Genomic DNA, 18,254 nt, shown 5'->3' with positions numbered 1-18,254 from the left:
CCCCCATCTCCCCACAATCACCCCCTGTATCATCCATCTCCTGTGTCCCCACAATCACCCCCTGTATCATCCATCTCCTGTGTTCCCCCATCTCCCCCCATCTCCCCCTGTATCATCCATCTCCTGTGTCCCCCCCATCTCCCCACAATCACCCCCTATATCATCCATCTCCTGTGCCCCCATCTCCCCACAATCACCCCCTGTATCATCCATCTCCTGTGTCTCCCCATCTCCCCATAATCACCCCCTGTATCATCCATCTCCTGTGTCTCCCCACAATTACCCCCTGTATCATCCATCTCCTGTGTCCCCTCATCTCCCCACAATCACTCCCTGTATCATCCATCTCCTGTGTCCCTCCATCTCCTGTGTCCCCCCCCATCTCCCCACAATCACCCCCTGTATCATTCCTCTCCTGTGTCCCCCCATCTCAGCAAAGTAAAACAAAAAACAGGCCAGCAGCTACTCACCTCACCACTCCTTCCCCCGCTGTCCCTGTGGCCTCCTGGATGCTTCCTGGTCAGGCTGATCACAGATCTCATAGAGCAGCCTGACCAGGAAGACATCACTGGCTGCTCCAGATCACTTCTAGATCGCAGCACTAACACAGCCTGCAATCTAGAAGTGAATGGCACAGAGCAGAGAACTGATAGTTCCCTGCTCTGAGCCTCCTGTCAGCTGTGTGTGCCTCCTAATAAGGACACAGACACAGCTGACAGCAGGGGGCGCTCCTATAGTGCAGAAGCAGGGAGTCCGGCATCACACTGGAGTCCCTGCTTCTGCACGTATATTCCGTGGGCGGTACGCTATTGGCGTAGCACGGCCCGGAATATGCATACAGGAGCAGAGACACCAGTCTATGGCTGATCTCTCTGCTCCTGTAGTCAGTGAGCGGTCATGCATATAATATATGCATGAAAGCTCACTGTGCAGGGGCGGCCAGTGCCGCCCCCTGCAGGGTCCTAAGAGCTGCCGCCTGAGGCGAAGACTTCACTTGGCCTCATGGCAGATGCGGGCCTGTTTGCAGCCTTAACTCTGCCCCATGCCTGCTTGCGGGTCCTTTGCATAGTGCACACCAGAATTTGCCTATTCTGTTTGGCATATTAATTTTTTTCGTTTTCATAATTGCATTTCAAATACCATCACTTTTAATTTTCTCGATGTAGCTATGTGGGTCAGTGCAATTCTGGCAGTTTATTTATTTGCACAATAAAAACGTCAAAACTTTAAAGCAAACAAAACATTTGTTATTCCTAAAAGGGAAACTGCATCTTCAGTCCTTCCATTGCGAACATAAAACTGCATAATATACTTCAGTGTATAATGCCTGCCTGTCAGTATTCTATTAACATGCTGACTATTAAGCCCTGCCATGACCTAATAGGCTTTTATATATTACATACAGTATCTGTAGATCATTGTTTACACTACAGAACACGCAAGAAAATTTCCATGTGAATTCTTTGGACAGACGGCAGATTGAACTTGAGAAATTCAGTGAGTCAATGGGACAGCCGAAACTTCAAGTGGAGGCGACCAGGAGCGGATTAACTTTACTATAGGCCCCGGGCTGTTTCCCAAGCCTGGGCCCCCCAACCCCACTGTAACTATGGCAGCACTAACATGGTGTTCCTAGTACAGGATAGATAATGTCATGATGCCCTGATTTGTGTAAAATCGCGGTAAAAAAGCAGCGATTTTTTGCAAATCATTGCTGTACTGTAGCTAGGAGACAATACACCATCGAAAGTATAAGTCTTTTTTGGGTGGCCATGGGCCCCTAAGGAGCTCAGGGCCCCGGGCTACCGCCCGAAACAGACCTATTATAATCCGCTACTGGAGGCGACCATGTCGCCTCAGCTTGAAATTTTCTTGCATATTCAATAGTGTCAACATACCCTTAGGTCTTTAGCAGAGATGAGTAAACCTTGAGTCCCACTAAAATTGGTTCAACCTTTCATTGTCTTCCTGCTGTATTTCTTCTGTATTGTCCCTCTATGTAAAAACAAGCAATCAGACCAAACTTCCTAGGGCACTGGAAACTTTACAAGTTATGTCAATGAGTATTAAAAAATATACACTAATCAATTTCCCTTCCTGTAATACTATTGCCACCTCTGAAGGCTGTAGGGTATTCACACACAGCAGATTTATTGCAAACATTTCTGTGACTCCTATTCACCAGAATGGGGCTTGAAGAGATCTGTGCACATTTAAAGAATCAGAGGTATGCTGAGATGTAGCCTGGGTCCATAGCAGGCTATGGACAGTGTAGGATCCACACAACATTGATTGGTAAGTCTAAAGGTCCACAATAACATTTTGGGTCACTCTAACGTAAGACCTCAATGCTTCTCTATGGAAAAAACAGAGCTTTTATGTGAAAACAATGCTACCTGTATAACAAACCATCCACAGCAGCATGCTTTGGCAATAATGTGAACAAAATAATTGCATTAAAACTTTTTTTTTAATTTCTTTTTAAGGAACAAATAACAAAGAAAATTAAATACATTGATAATAACATTTAAGATTGTATAAAATGTAAACCTTAAACTGGTTATATACAAAATAAAATAAAAAAGAAAACTCTGGCTTCCTTCACCATTGATATACCAGCTCTGCAGTCTGCACATGACAGACTCCCATTTGCTTGTATGAAACAAGATATTCAGAGACTTCATATAGTTTCTTCAAGCAAGACAATTAAATGTCCAAATCATTTGTCAGATCACTTCCCTAAAAGATAAGAGTAAAACAATAAATGTCTCTGATAATGCTAGTCTAGGGGACGGTATCAGTATTACAGAGGTGGCCTTGTGTAACATGGAATGAAATAATCGGTATTAAAATACATATAAGCGCACATACTTTGGGTCACTATTCCTGAACCAGGTAAATTAGAAGCCAAAATTCAGGGAGTCCATTGATTTACAGGCCTGGTACCAACACAGTATAAAAATGTTCACAGCAACATAAAATCATGTATGTCAGTGGTGTAGCTTCAGCGGTCACAGCAGCTCCCCACCCCCCATCTTTTAATGGTGCCACTAGTATTGAGCATCTAGGGCATGTGCACCAGGTCCCTGGGCGAGCTCCACTTTCTCAGGACACATAACGTTGGGATTTATGACACTGGTAAGGCTCAGGCCAGTTTAGGCCTCAACCACTATATGGTCACTCTATGGTCTTTGAATAGTGTTTTTTATCCAGTCACTCAGTAGGTGATAGAAATGTATTGGCAGCCTCACTGGGCCTTGTATAGTGGATTTTGTATAGAGCATTTTGTTCAGTAAAACTATTAGGATAATATTTTGTTGTGGTATTCGTGTGTATAGTATGTTGTGAGATTATACATGCACATTCTGGCTATGTTCCCACAATGTAATTTTCTTTGTGAAAAAAACCCAGCCATTTGATAACGACGGCTGTAAATAATGATCTTTTACCTAAAAAGACGTTATGGGAACATAACCTCTATAGTTTTTTTTTTTTATTATTAAAGCCTGTAATTTACAGATACTGTTTGGCTGCATTGTTTATGTCTAATACACCTATTAGTGTCATACATGCACAGTTGTATGGAGATATTCTGGTTTTCTCAATTGGTGTGAGTGGGATCCTTAATCTAAGGGCAAATAATGGCCGTAGTTGCAAAAAAAATATTTGCCCTTATTTTTACATTGTGGGAATATAGCCTAAAGGGGTAGTCTCATCTAACTTAGTTATACTTGTAAGACTCATCAAGTTAAATTTATTTGCAAACAAATTCATTTAGAAGACCTGCTTACTTCTGCTGATTGTTGACAGCTTGTTGTCAAGGTTACAGACCACTGCTCTGCTCTAAATGCAGTCTGGGTGGAGTATAAATACAGTATACATATTTATATATATATATTATACAGTGTATATACACTATCTTGCTACACATCTGCATTATAGCAATATATACACAAGCAAGATTACAGTTTTTAGAGCAGAGTGGTGGTCTGTAATCACAGGTTGCACCAGGTTGCAGAAGCCTTTAGCCATCTTCTGCTCTCTGGACAACCCCTTTACACCACAGTACCCCCATGAAAAAAAATGTTTGTTACTCTAAGAAACCCCAACATTGATGCCATTATGGTGTTATTCACCAGCCACTGTATTGCCATAACCGAGCCTGTTTGCAAGAGTGCATTTGTGATGTTATCACACACGCTTACACTTGTTCAGTAAATCTGCCACTGGATTAGAAAGGAATGGGAACTAAAAAGGAAGAACTTATACTTCTACATCCTGCCGTGTGTGACAACAGCCTTAGCATATACATTTTGCAGCTTTCGGCTCATACATGGCTGGTCACACCATTTTTAACTCTATTAGGAAACAAAGTCAACTGCTTACGCCAATACACAGACTACCACAGAGACCCTTATTACTGCTGTAGTTCATTAAAGCCATCAATGGCCTATATTAATAACTCATAATACAGCTGTCAAGTACAGTGAGGAAAATAAAATCAGCAATGTTTAATCCATTTCCCAATAGTTTTTTTTTCCTTAGATCAGTGTTAGAAACTAAGATGAACGCTTCCTTACATTGCCAAGTATAAGAAACTTACATAATGAGAAAAAGTTTGGAGTTCACTGTACATGTCTCCAGAACACACTATTATCAGTATTTACAGCACCTTGCTTACAGTTCTTTAAATCTAATAAAAATATAAAACCTGTGGATTCAGGTCAGTTATTCAGTCTGCATACCGCTTCTTAAGAGAGAACACATAAATATGGAAATGTCTGCTCAGTTGCTTTCCCTAGGGGGAAAAAAAACATGCTGTAAGAATACATGATGAAGCAGGATTCTCTTTAATAACAATGTATTTCTAGAACAATGGGTGTTTCTGATTAAGCTGATAAACCTTATCATGTTTCAAAGCTTGGTGCACCATGATGTTACTGTGTGTTGTGGCACTAATTGTGTTTGTACGCCATGAAGTGCAGTACCATGATAACAAGATCAAATAGCCAGATATCCCTAGCCTGTCCCAAGGGGTGCCTCCAGATGGGGAGATAACCAAACCACCCTGATAGATAACCCCTATAGATATCTGGCTATTCCCGTGTTTTAAGACTCATAACGGAGGCACCACAGACCTTTTTTTTTTGCATTTTTAAATGTATAGGGGGCAATGTGTCAGTGGAAACTTTTGAGGGAGTACTTCATTGTTTTTTTTTCACTGATCTCTCTGAGCTCAGTGATTGCTGTGCTTTGTTGGTCATTATTTTTCATTGATCCTGCTAGCCAGAATTCTGTTCCACACTGATGAGGGGCAAATACCCTGAAACAGCTGTCTGCCTTGGTAAACCCTTGTCAAGTTGCAACACTTACAACAGAGTTAGACTTTAACACAAAAGGGGCCACCCTGGTGTTTTCCTATTTATGTTCCAATACTTACAACCAAGTGGGACTTAAAGCGAATGTACCATCAGGTACATTCGCTTTAACATGACCCACGGATAGATCGGCGCCAGCGCAGGGAAGGCGTGGCCCGGTTCCAGTGTATGGCGCTGTTCTATCCACGGGTATCGGGCCGGGGCTGAAGCCCTGGAGGCGGGCCTTGGCTTCCCCAAGTGGGAGGAATCCCCCACCCCTGTATGACGCAGCTCCGTTAGATTCCTCCCATTGGGGGCAGCCCGGTACCCGTGGATAGGATGGGGCCGTACACGGGAACCAGGCCGTGGTTAAAAAAAATGGACCACGACACCGGCTTCCCTGCGCCGATGCCAATCTATCAGTGGGTCATGTTAAAGCGAATGTACCTGATGGTAAATTCGCTTTAAGGGGTTAATTTTACCATTACCTACTATATCAACCAGTAAACCAATGTAAATTTTATACAAACCTGAAGTTCACAAGCCGCATCCAGGCATGACAATGCCAGGACCTGTTGACTCTAAGGGTCCTTTTACACAGACAGATTTATCTGGCAGATTATTAAAGCCAAAGCGAGGAACAGACTATAAACACAGAACAGGTCATAAAGGAAAGACTGAGATTTTTTTCTCCATTCCATTCCTGTCTGTGGCCTCAATAATCGGTCAGATAAATCTGCGTGTGTAAAAGGACTCTAAATCTTATAACAAGAATGCAACTAGAGATGAGTGAACCTTGAGCAAGCTGGGGTTTGACCGAACCTGATTGTGCAGCATTTGATTACCAGTGGCTCCAGAAGTTGGATGCTGCCCTAAGGCTGTCTGGAAAACATGGATGCAGCCAGAGGCTGTATCCATGTTTTCCAGGACTTCCTAGGGCTGCATCCAACTTCTTCAACCACCAGTAATCAAATGCTGCACAATCAGGTTCGGACAAACCCCAGCTTGCTCAAAGTTCACTTATCTGTATGGCAACCACTTTTTCACAGCAATGTATCCCTCCCATCATCCTTGCAAACATGCATGCTCAGCTCCCAGATCCTACCATCTGCCACCCAGGAGGGTCAATGAGCTGCCTCGATATACACTCGATCACTACCAATTTAAAAAAAAAAAAAAAAAAAAAAGAATATTCGTCAAATGCATTCATTTCGATATAATAAAAATAACACTTACCACACAAACTCCATAATGAATGTGAGCAGCAGTAGTGAAAGCTGTGACCACAAAGAGGGTAGGCTCTTCCAGGGCCCCAAGATATCCAGACACAGCTAGACCGACCACTAAAGCCAATGGCCAAAGAAGCCAATGAAAGGCTTCAGATCTGGTGTTACTCATCTGGCATATAATAACTCTGCACTGTCAAATAAAGGTATAAATACTGACAAAATGAAATTAGGAAATCTGCCTACAAAAGTATGAAGCACATGATGTATAATTTAAACAGAGATAAAAATTAGAACATGAATTCCTTACTTTTCTATTGGCATTTAAGGCTGTAACTTGCTTGGGTTGTTTTAGAAGATTTAGTACAGGAAAATAAATTGCATAAGGCACTGTAACAAAACATTAGCTATAGCAATGACTTATCTCAAATTTGCTGCTTTTACAACCTCACCACCACCAAAATGATGTGTATTACAAACAGGCTTGCAGGGCCAGGCAGTTTTAAAGGGGTTGTCCAGCGAAAATCATTTTCTTTCAAATCAACTGGCGTCAGAAAGTTATATAGATTTGTAATTAACTACTATTAAAAAATCTCAAGTCTTCCCATACCTATTAGCTGCTGTATGTCCTGCAGGAAATGTTTTATTTTCAGTCTTACACAGTGCTCTCTGCTGACATCTCTGGCCGAGACAGGATCTTGACTTGAGATTTTTTAATAGAAGTAAATTACAAATCTATATAACTTTCTGACATCAGTTGATTTAACCCCTTAAGGACAGAGCCTGAAATGGCCTTAATGACAGAGACAAATTTTATGAATATGACCAGTGTCACTTTATTCATTAATAACTTCAGGATGCTTTTACCTATCCGGCTGATTCTGAGATTGTTTTCTCGTGACATATTGTTCTTTACATTTCTGGAAAATTGGAGTCGATACTCATAACGAATCTTTATGAAAAAAAACCAAATAACGTGAAAAAATGTGAAAAAATGCATTTTTCCAACTTTGAAACTTTTTTGCTTATACAGAAAGTGGTTATACCACATAAATTATATATTAAATAGCATTAGCAACATGTCTACTTTATGTTGGCGGCATTTAGTAAACGATCTTTCATATTTTTTAGACAATAGGAAGCTTAAAACATTAGCAGCAAATTTCCAAATTTTCAGTAAAATTTCAAAATCAGATATTTTTAGGGACCTGTTCAGGTTTAAAATGTATTTGAGGGGCCTGTATGTTAGAAAGCCCCACAAAGCACCCCATTTCAGAAACTGCACCCCCCACACTCTGCAAAAGCATATCCAGAAAGTTTTTTAACCCTTTAGGGGAGTCACAGAAATAAAAGCTAAGTGTGTAAGGAATTTGAAAATTTTAATTTTCTGTGCAGAGATTTTATTGTAATCCAATATTTTTCATAATTATAAACCTATTACCAGAGAAATGCACCCCAATAATTATTGCTCCGTTTCTGCAGTTTATAGAAATACCCCATATGTGGCCCTATTGTGCTATTTGACGCAACCACAAGCCTCAGATATAAAGGAGTGCCTAGTGAATTTCAACGCCTCCGTTATATTTGGTCATTTTTGACCGTACCACTTCAGGTTGGCAGAGGCTCTGGGGTGCCAAAACCTAAAAAACACCCCTAAAGGGACACCATTTAGAAAACTACACCCCTCAAGGAATGTAACAAGGGGTGCGGTGAGCATCTGGACCCCACAGGTGCTTCACAAATTTTCCGAACAATGTGGCGTAAAAAAAGAAAAATGTATTTTTTACACTAAAACGTTCAATAGCCTTCAATTTTTCATTTTCTTAAAGGGACAAGAGGAAAAAAAAGATACAAAATGTGTAGCGCAGTTTCTCCCGAGTACGGAAATACCCCACATGTGGCGATAAAGCGCCAAGGGGGCGCAGGACGAGCCTCCAAAGGGAAGGAGCGCCAATTGGCTTTTGGAAGCTGAATTTCACTGGAAAGGATTTCAAGGGCCATGTCGCATTTACAGAGCCCTCGTGCTGCCAAGACACTGGAAATCCCCCACAAGTGACCCCATTCTGGAAACTACACCCCTCAAGGAATCTAACAAGGGGTTCAGTGAGCATATGGACCCCACTAGTGATCATCAAGGGGTCAATATCCTCACTGCACCTCTTGTTAGATTCCCTGAGGGGTGTAGTTTCCAGAATGGGGTCACTTGTGGGGGGTTTACAGTGTTTTGGCAGCACGAGGGCTCTGTAAATGTGACATGGCATTCATCATCTATTCTAGCCAAATCCAACCTCCAAAATCCAAATGGCGCTCCTTCCCTTCAGAGGCTTGCCCTGCGCCCACATGGCGCTTTATGTCCACATGTGGGGTATTTACGGACTCAGGAGAAAATGCTCTACACATTTAGTTTTTTTTCCCCTCTTTTAACCCCTTGTGAAAATGATAAATTCAAGGCTAAACCAACATTATATTGTAAAAAATGTAATATTTCATTTTCACGCCACATTGTTCCACATTTGTGCCCGTCACCAGTGGGGTCCATATGCTCACTACACCCCTTGTTACATTCCCTGAGGGGTGTAGTTTCCATAATGGTGTCACTTGTGGGGGGTTTCAACTGTCTTGGCAACACAGGGGCCTTTTGAATGCAATATGGCCCCTCGAAATCCATTCCATCCAAATCCAGCCTTCAAAAACCAAATGGCGCTCCTTCCCTTCGGAGGCTTACCCTGCACCCGCATGGCGCTTTATGTCCACATGTGGGGTATTTCCGTACTCAGGGGAAATTGCGCTACACATTTAGTGTTTTTTTTATATCTTTTAGCCCCTTGTGAAAATGAAAGTAAACATTTTACAAAAATTACACTAAATGTTGGTCTAGCCTTGATTTTTCCATTTCCACAAGGAGTTAAAAAAGTAAATGAACACAAAACGTGTAGGGTAGTTTCCCCTGAGTACGAAAATACTCCACATGTGGATATAATGTGCCATATGGGCAAAGGGCAAGCCACCAAAGGGACAGAGCGCCATTTAGAGGCTGAAATGGAGGATGGAGGCCATGTCGCAATTACAAAGCTCCTGTGCTGCCAGGATTGTAGAAACCCCCAACAAGTGACCCCATTCTGGAAACTACACCCCATAAGGAATCTAACAAGGGGTGCAGTGAGCATATGGACCCCACTGGTGACGGGCACATATGTGGAACATGTGCCGAGAAAATAAAAAATACCATTTTTTTCATTTTCACGTCCCAAATGTGGCCGTCACCAGGGGGCCATATCCCCGCTGCCCCCCTTGTTAGATTCCTTATGGGGTGTAGTTTCCAGAATGGGGTCACTTGTGGGGGGTTTCTACTGTCATGGCCGCATAGAGGCTTTGTAATTGCATCATGGCCTCCTCTAATGGGAATGGCGGCCATACCTACTTAGCTGGGGAAAAGGGACAATTCTAATTTATTTGGGGGTATTAGGCCAGTTATTAGTTTATAAGGTTGGAAATGACAGGTGTCCATCAAACTCAATTTGTGTTGATCCAGAGGAAGGCAAAAAACCCTCGTAAGGCAGACAACAGTAGCCTCATCACAGGGGAAAAATTGGTTCCCGACTCCATAATGGCAATCATAATAATCCCCGGTTCAACATGACCCCTGAAATAGGAATAAGGGACAGAATTTAGATTATGTAGAACTCCAATGACGTGTGGTGCGCCTTGAAGCGATCCAGTATGCAGAGGCCGGGGTGATCAGGACAGGCGTCACACTGGAAAATGGTGTCCTTCCTGATCCCCCTGTTACGCCACACTCTGCACTTCTTCTGGGGTCTCCCTATCTCCAGTGTGGGGGACGTCACCTGGAAAATGTTGTCCTGGTGCAATACGGGGTCCTTCATATCCAGAAGCGCTGGGTCCGCTCCATGGCTGCTAAATATTAGGGCTCTATTACTGCTTCTGATATGTTCGGATCGTGCCATAAGCTACAGTAGCTCGGGCAGCGAGGGACCGGGAGAGGGGGTTGCTGGTATAAAAGTTATCCACAGGTGGTGACCTTTATCCAGCAGTGGGAAGATCAGGTCCCAAACTATCTCCCCACTAACTCGGAGGATGGGGGGGCATCTGGGGGCTGGATTCGGGTGTCCCTTCCTTCATACACTCTAAGGGTACGTGCACACTGTGGAATGGCGAAGGATAACCCTTTGTGCATTCCGCAGCTTGCACCCACCGGCGGACTGATGCGGGTGCGCGTCTCCATCCGTCTCATAGACTCCATTCTATGCACGGGCGGGTTCTGCTCTCCGTCCAACATGTTCATTCTTTGGATGGACAATGGAATCCGCCCATGCATAGATTGGAGTCTATGACACGGGTGGAGACACGCGCCCGCATTAGTCCGCCGGCGGGTGCCAGTTGCGGAATGCACAAAGGGTTATTCTTCTAAATTTACGCCCGATGTCGTTAAGGGGTTAAAAGAAAAAGATTTTCGCTGGACAACCCCTTTAAGTCACCAACCCAAGCCGTGTAAACACATGGTAGAGATGTTGTGTCCCATCTACCTAACAAGAAAGACCATTAGGAAGTAGAGATGAACACAACTCAAGCATGCTCAGGTCCACTTGTTTGGAATTTGAATGCCAGTGGCTGAAAAGGTTGGATGCAGCTCTAGGGAGTCCAGGAAAACAGCCTATGGCCATGAACATCGGCTGTTGTTTGACACGATCAGTGTTTGATGTGTTAAACAACGGCCGATGTCTCAGATGTTCACCTGGCTGATACTTCAGTACTGGCGGGGGTGAACATCACTTCATTTTAATTGAAATGTGGGTACATTCAGGTGTGCCCGCACTCCAATTAGCCATAGAGCACAATATAAGGTACGGCCGTGAGCAGTACTTTACATTGTGTGCACAGGCTATTTTGTACAGCCACTGAATAGCCGCTGCACAAAAAAGAAATTTAGGTTTTACTGTGTAGCTGCATGAAACACCGGCCGTAGTCTATACGGAGTGAATACACTACGGCCAGTGTTCTATACACTACAATGTAATCACACACTGTCAATAAACAGCGGCCGTTGTTTATTGTAAAAACACAGTGTGTGAACGTGGCCTCTGGCTGTATCAATATTTTCCCAGGGCTGCATCCAACTTCTTCAGCCATCGGTATTCATAAACCGAAAGACTGGACTGGAGTATGCTCAAGTTGTGCTCATCTCTATTAGGAAGATAATAAAAAAAAACTGTTGCCTAGAGTAACCAATCAGATATCAGCTTAGATTTTACCAGAGCTCTTTAAGACATGAAAAGTAAGCTCCGATCAGTTGTTATGGCCAATAAAGTCATTTATGTTATTTATGTTATGGCCAACAAATTATACTATTAGACATTTTGTTATGTTCCTCAGTGTCACAAAACAAGTTTGCTTCACAGTTCTACAAAGAACATATTCAACTAATACTTACAGTCACGTTTGAGAAAAACACACCAACCATCCATAAAAATAACCTTGGCTGTCTGTCCAGGATTTTACATGGAGAAAAAATGGTCCAGATAGTCAACAAAATAAATAAAAGGGAAGGAGAAAATAATGGTAAAAGTCCTTCATATATAGAGCTCTTTAGCAGGGTTTTCTGTCGATAAGCTCTGCAGACAGAAGAGGTGGAAGATGTCACTCTAGACACCAAATTATTATTATTTTATGGTTCCTTATACACTTTATTCTGGTTTTATATTACAATTATTGAAGACAAAGCCAGGAATGGATTTGAAAAGATGAGAAGGCTCAATGTGCCTATGCACCTTTAAGGCTGCGTTCACACTACGTATATTTCAGTCAGTATATTTCAGTCAGTATTGCAACCAAAACCAGGAGTGGATTAAAAACACAGAAAGGCTCTGTTCACACAATGATGAAATTGAGTGGATGGCCGCCATTTAATGGCAAATATTTGCTGTTATTTTATAACAACGGCTGTTATATTGAAATAATGGCAGTTATTTACTGTTATATGGCGGCCATCCACTCAATTTCATCATTGTGTGAACAGAGCCTTTCTGTGTTTTTAATCCAATCCTGGTTTTGGTTGCAATACTGACTGAAATATACGTAGTGTGAACGCAGCCTTAATATATACTATTAGGAATATTTGGTTTGGGAGGGGGGAGAGGAGTGTTTAGGATGAATCTATAATGCACTCTAACCTTTACAGGTGAACTTAATGTGACCAACTCTAAAAACTTTTGAATGCACATGTCCAACTGTATCAGTACTTTTTGCACAACTTGCTGTTCTCTAACAAGGAGGTGGTGCTTGGTGGTGCTTGGTGGTAATGGTGTTACAGTGTGGGCAGGTGTTTAGTCTATACCCAACTGCCCTACACTCTGTGAATAGTACAGGGACAAGTCCATACTACTTGACCAACATCATTAATCCAGTCATTGTGACTAAACAACACAGGACTAACTTCATCTTCATGAAGAACAATGCTCCAGCTTATCGAGTTTGCATTATAAGGGAACAGCTGCTGGAGATTGGGGGAAAGTGGCCTGTACTTTCTCCAGACCTGAATCCCATAGAAAACCTATATGATCAGCTGAGTAGTTTTGGCTCGTAACTCTGTAGTGGGAGTGAGATGCCCTGCCTCAGCAGACTTGTGAACAGCATGAGATGTCATTGCTAATCTGTAATTGATGCTCAAGGGCACGTGACAAGTTATTGAGACACTGAAATTTATATTATGGTATACCCATCACTGGTATTGCCTTTTGTTTCAATAAATTGTTTGAGAAGAGGAAATCACCATTGCATGCTTCTACTTTAATTCCCTTATTTATACTTTTCTCCCACGCCAATCTGTTTCTGGCTTTGTAAGCGATAATTGCAATTATACACCCAAATGTGTTAAAGTAGGATAAGTATAATTTCTTCACTAATTTAATTTCTCTTCTTCAATCTTAAAAAAAGTGGTACACTAAACCTACAGCAAAGCAGACATAAGGTAATGGCATCTAGGTTTTGTTAAAGGGGTATTCTACTAAAATTAAACTCTTAAAAAGTTGCTGCCCTGGCGCAGAATATAACAAATATTCTTACCTTTCCATGCTCCCCTGGTGTTCTCCTGCAACATCTTCATCAGGAGGCGGGATCTTTCAGACGTGACCCAAAGATAATGTAGGAGGACACCGGGGGAGCAGGGAAAGGTAAGAATAGTATTTCTGTTATGTTCTATGCCAGGGAAGCAACATATTAAATGTTTAATTTTAGCAGAATACATCTTTAAATGCATAAGCACAACATTTTAATGTTATATTTAAAGGAAACCCGTCACCATTACTGAACATTATGTTTTAGTAGATCCTTGTATTCCCCATAAAATAACAGTTTAGGAATATATTTTCTTTTAGCTCTGTGAACTTCTGTTAATGTTATTCTTACTAAAAATTAGTTGGGGTGGGTCCCTACACAGTCAAGTACTATCAGCTCTGATTGGATAGTGCCAAACAGTGTAGGTACAAGCCCCCAATTGGTTACACCCACTTGGTAATTCAATTACACATTTGAAATAAGAATAACCGAGGAACAGCACAACACAGAACATAAAAGAAGATCATTCAGAATTGTTATTTCACAGGTATTTCATATGTTGCCTAAAACAGACAGGACAGGAAAGGTTACAGGTCATCTTTAATCAAAACAATAGTTGTATAAGATAAAAATTTTTATAATTAATAAACATGAAATAAGAACTACATCCAGTAGTAAACTTAAGAAGAGCATAAAGGAGAAGTCCAGGGGGAGGCAAAAAAAAAAATAATTATGGGACGGGGGTGGGAAACATAAAAAAGGGGTCATATTTACCTATCCCAGTGCCTGTGCAGCGCCGCATCCTGCTTATGGACCCTGCCAGCTGTCTTCTTTAGCTCCCCACTGTCTTTGTCACAACACAGCTGACGGATGGCTAAATCCCCCCCTCCCCACCCCCCCCCACCCCCCCCACCCCCCACACCCCCCACACACACACACACCGGACTTCGCCTGTTAGGGCCCTATTTCACCAACAGATTATCTGATATAGGAACGGACTATAAACAGAGAACAGGCAACAAAGGAAAGACTGATATTTCTCCTCTTCTCAAATCCATTCCTGGCTTTGGCTTAAAAAAAATCTGTCAGATAATCTGTTGGTGTAATAGGGCCATAAGGCATAGTTCATCTACTTGATAGGAAAAATAAAAATTTGATATGGCACAGAGACATGTTTAATTCCATGAGATTGAATCTGCACAGATCTCTGAAACCAAAGGCCCCCAGCACCTAAACTTTGGGATTTCGCTTGGAGGTCTCCAAAGGTCTCAGATGTAAATGTTTACAGCTCTCACACAGATTTGAAATCTTTGTGATTTTCATCAACATTTAGTCAGAAAATTTAGCTACAATGATGCTGCTTGATGGTCACTTTTAGGCTGGGTTCACACACAGTATATTTCAGGCAGTATTTGGTCCTCATGTCAGGTCCTCATAGCAACCAAAACCAGGAGTGGATTGAAAACACAGAAAGGCTATGTGCACTTAATGTTGTAATTAAGTGTATGGCCGTCATTTAATGGCAAATATTTGCTGTTATTTTAAAATAACGGCCGTTGTATTGAAATAATGGCAGTAATTTACCGTTATATGGCGGCCATCCATTCAATTACAATATTGTGTGAACATAGCCTTTCTGTGTTTTCAATCCACTCCTGGTTTTGGTTGCCATGAGGAACAAATACTGCCTGAAATATACTGTGTGTGAACCCAGCCTAAAGGTATACCTTTAAATAAGGTACATAAAAAATATATAAAATAACAATCTAAGTCCAGTGTCACTGCTCCGGCCTACCTCACTCCATCCACTGCAAGTTTGTGGATCCTGGTAGTGTAAAGTTGAATGGGTCAAATACCCGCAGCGGAATTTTCATTCTGCTGCCAGCATGTGACCCGGCCCCTTTAACCCCCCCGCCACCCCCCGGCCTGGAGCATACATTACCTGCTTGTCGCCGCGGTATGTTTGAGGCTCCCGGCTTCTCTCACTCCCCATCAGCCAATCAGTGCTGCTGTGCACTGATTGGCTGATAGGGAGCGAAGGGAGCCTCACACACAGCCGCCGAGCAGGTAATGTATGCTCCGGGCCGGGAGCTGCGGGGGGTTAAAGGGGCCGGCTTACATATCCACAGTGGAATGAAGATTTCGCTGCAAACTCGCAGCATGAAATCCGCTGTGGATCCGGTATGTGTGAAGCTACCCTTACACTTAGTTATATAAAAGAATAAAATGCGCTCAAATCCATACAGGCTTGTATGTTAAAATAGGGAGGGTTACACATTTCATTTCATAGAAAGCAATGCAAACATTCAGCACATTTACCTCTTTAGCATGCATGTTTAAGTTAAAATGCCAACTTACTTAACAATATTATACACTGTTTGGGGAAGGGCGATTAGTAAACTGCATCCTGAAAAGCAGAAACAAATATTTGATAAAATTAGTTTGTTATTTTCTAAAAGTATTGAGAATAGATTTCAAGTATATAATTTATTTTATAATTATGACATTACAGACATTAACTGGTTGATGACACAGGACTAACATGCTCATCCTGGTGCCATTAACAGTGTATAGAGCGGGTTTAGAACTCAAGTCTGTTCCACACTTGCCGCCTCACAGCTGCTATCAGCATCTGGGGTAACTGCTAATATCCAGAACAGAGCGATCGCCATGTTGGCTATTTAACCATTTAGATGGCCTAAACATACCTAATCAGTGGTTTAGTGGTCCGGATCAGCTCCCCATGGCATAATCACAGGAAGCCAGTCCATTGCCAGTACTGCCAGAGGCCTCTTCTAGGCCTCCCAGGCTGCCTGACTCTGTGATTGTTTCAGCCTGTCTCCAGCAGGCTGAAGCAATTGAGTGCTCAGATTATGGCTTAATGCAGTTAAACCTCTTTAATGTTCAGCCACTGTCACAACAAAAAGCAAACAGCAATGTAATATGTCATTTATATATTTCTTAAGGATACATACCAACAAGGAATGTAATCAAGAAATCATGCATGTATACATGCAGGAACACAGGTTTATGGAATGTTTCTACTCCAACTATAGCAGTGAGGATGTAAACCAAAGTCATTGACTAAAAACACAAGGATAAAATCATGGTTAAGGCTTATGTAAATGTAGTCATACACATAAGATGGACATTGACAATTGCTGCCGATTTTGGTAGGATCAGCTGACCATCTAGTTTTCCAAAAATGTTTACTTATTCATTTTCCAACAGATAATAAAGTAAGATAAAAACATCAGAAAAACAATGGCTTTATAAGTGTCAGTTTGCTAAACAACAGGTTCATGCTAAAGGTGCCAAACATTATGACACCAACTAACCATCTAGTGTTAGAAGTTGTCAGGTGAAAAAAAGGTTCAGGTATGTTGGATTTCAACATGCCCTATCCTTTGTTCCCAAAAGAGATAAGCCGCTGCTAGAGGTGTCATTAAAACACAGCAATCGCTGAACTCAGGGAGACCAGCGACAAAAAAAAAAATCAGATGGAGTACTCACTAAAGAGTCTCCACTGATGCATTGCCCCCTATAAATTTAAATATGCAAAAGAAGGGTCCGTGGAGTCTCAGTTACGAGTCTCAAAACACGGGAATAGCCAGATATCCCTCCAGGGGAGGGAAGCCTATTGCCAAGGGGGTACCTCCCAGTGGGGAGATCACCAAACCACCCTGATACGTAGCCCCTTAAGTCCCACTCGGTTGCGAGTATTGGAACACAAATAGGGAAATACCAGGGTGGTCCCTTATACGTCAAAGTCTAACTCTGTGGAAAGTATTGCGACATGACAAGGGTTTACCAAGGCAGGCATCCATCCACAGACGATCGTTTCGGGGTAGTTGCCCCTCGTCAGTGTGGAGTAGGATTCTGGCTAACAGGGGCAATGAAAAATAGACCAACAAAACACAGCAATCGCTGAACTCAGGGAGACCAGCGACAAAAAAAAAAAATCAGATGGAGTACTCACTAAAGAGTCTCCACTGATGCATTGCCCCCTATAAATTTAAATATGCAAAAGAAGGGTCCGTGGAGTCTCAGTTACGAGTCTCAAAACACGGGAATAGCCAGATATCCCTCCAGGGGAGGGAAGCCTATTGCCAAGGGGGTACCTCCCAGTGGGGAGATCACCAAACCACCCTGATACGTAGCCCCTTAAGTCCCACTCGGTTGCGAGTATTGGAACACAAATAGGGAAATACCAGGGTGGTCCCTTATACGTCAAAGTCTAACTCTGTGGAGAGTATTGCGACATGACAAGGGTTTACCAAGGCAGGCATCCATCCACAGACGATCGTTTCGGGGTAGTTGCCCCTCGTCAGTGTGGAGTAGGATTCTGGCTAACAGGGGCAATGAAAAATAGACCAACAAAACACAGCAATCGCTGAACTCGGGGAGACCAGCGACAAAAAAAAAAATCAGATGGAGTACTCACTAAAGAGTCTCCACTGATGCATTGCCCCCTATAAATTTAAATATGCAAAAGAAGGGTCCGTGGAGTCTCAGTTACGAGTCTCAAAACACGGGAATAGCCAGATATCCCTCCAGGGGAGGGAAGCCTATTGCCAAGGGGGTACCTCCCAGTGGGGAG

General features: G+C 42.4%; 1 protein-coding gene across 7 annotated transcripts in view; it reads right to left on the bottom strand.

Moving 5' to 3' along the window:
• Positions 1–2,451: 2,451 nt before the first annotated feature.
• Positions 2,452–18,254, bottom strand: part of LOC138783210 (ethanolaminephosphotransferase 1-like) — a 42,004-nt gene continuing 26,201 nt past the window's right edge. For 4 of the 7 annotated variants that reach the window (XM_069957611.1, XM_069957612.1, XM_069957610.1 and 1 more), the window contains 6 exons: positions 16,630–16,738; positions 16,013–16,061; positions 12,033–12,213; positions 6,594–6,776; positions 4,712–4,798; positions 2,452–2,739 (listed from right to left, as the gene is read on the bottom strand). In XM_069957611.1, the coding sequence (XP_069813712.1) occupies positions 4,733–4,798; positions 6,594–6,776; positions 12,033–12,213; positions 16,013–16,061; positions 16,630–16,738 (588 nt within the window). In that variant the 3' untranslated portion in view covers positions 2,452–2,739; positions 4,712–4,732. Of the gene's footprint in view, positions 2,740–4,711; positions 4,799–6,593; positions 6,799–6,841; positions 6,974–12,032; positions 12,214–16,012; positions 16,062–16,629; positions 16,739–18,254 lie in introns of those variants that run through there. The other 3 variants (XM_069957609.1, XM_069957613.1, XM_069957614.1) reach the window with 3 other exon arrangements.

This window comes from Dendropsophus ebraccatus, chromosome 2 (genome assembly GCF_027789765.1).
Source record: "Dendropsophus ebraccatus isolate aDenEbr1 chromosome 2, aDenEbr1.pat, whole genome shotgun sequence".
In the NCBI taxonomy this organism is placed as follows: Eukaryota; Metazoa; Chordata; class Amphibia; order Anura; family Hylidae; genus Dendropsophus; species Dendropsophus ebraccatus.
Note: the sequence above shows the minus strand (reverse complement) of the source record. Positions and strands in the feature narration are given on the sequence as shown.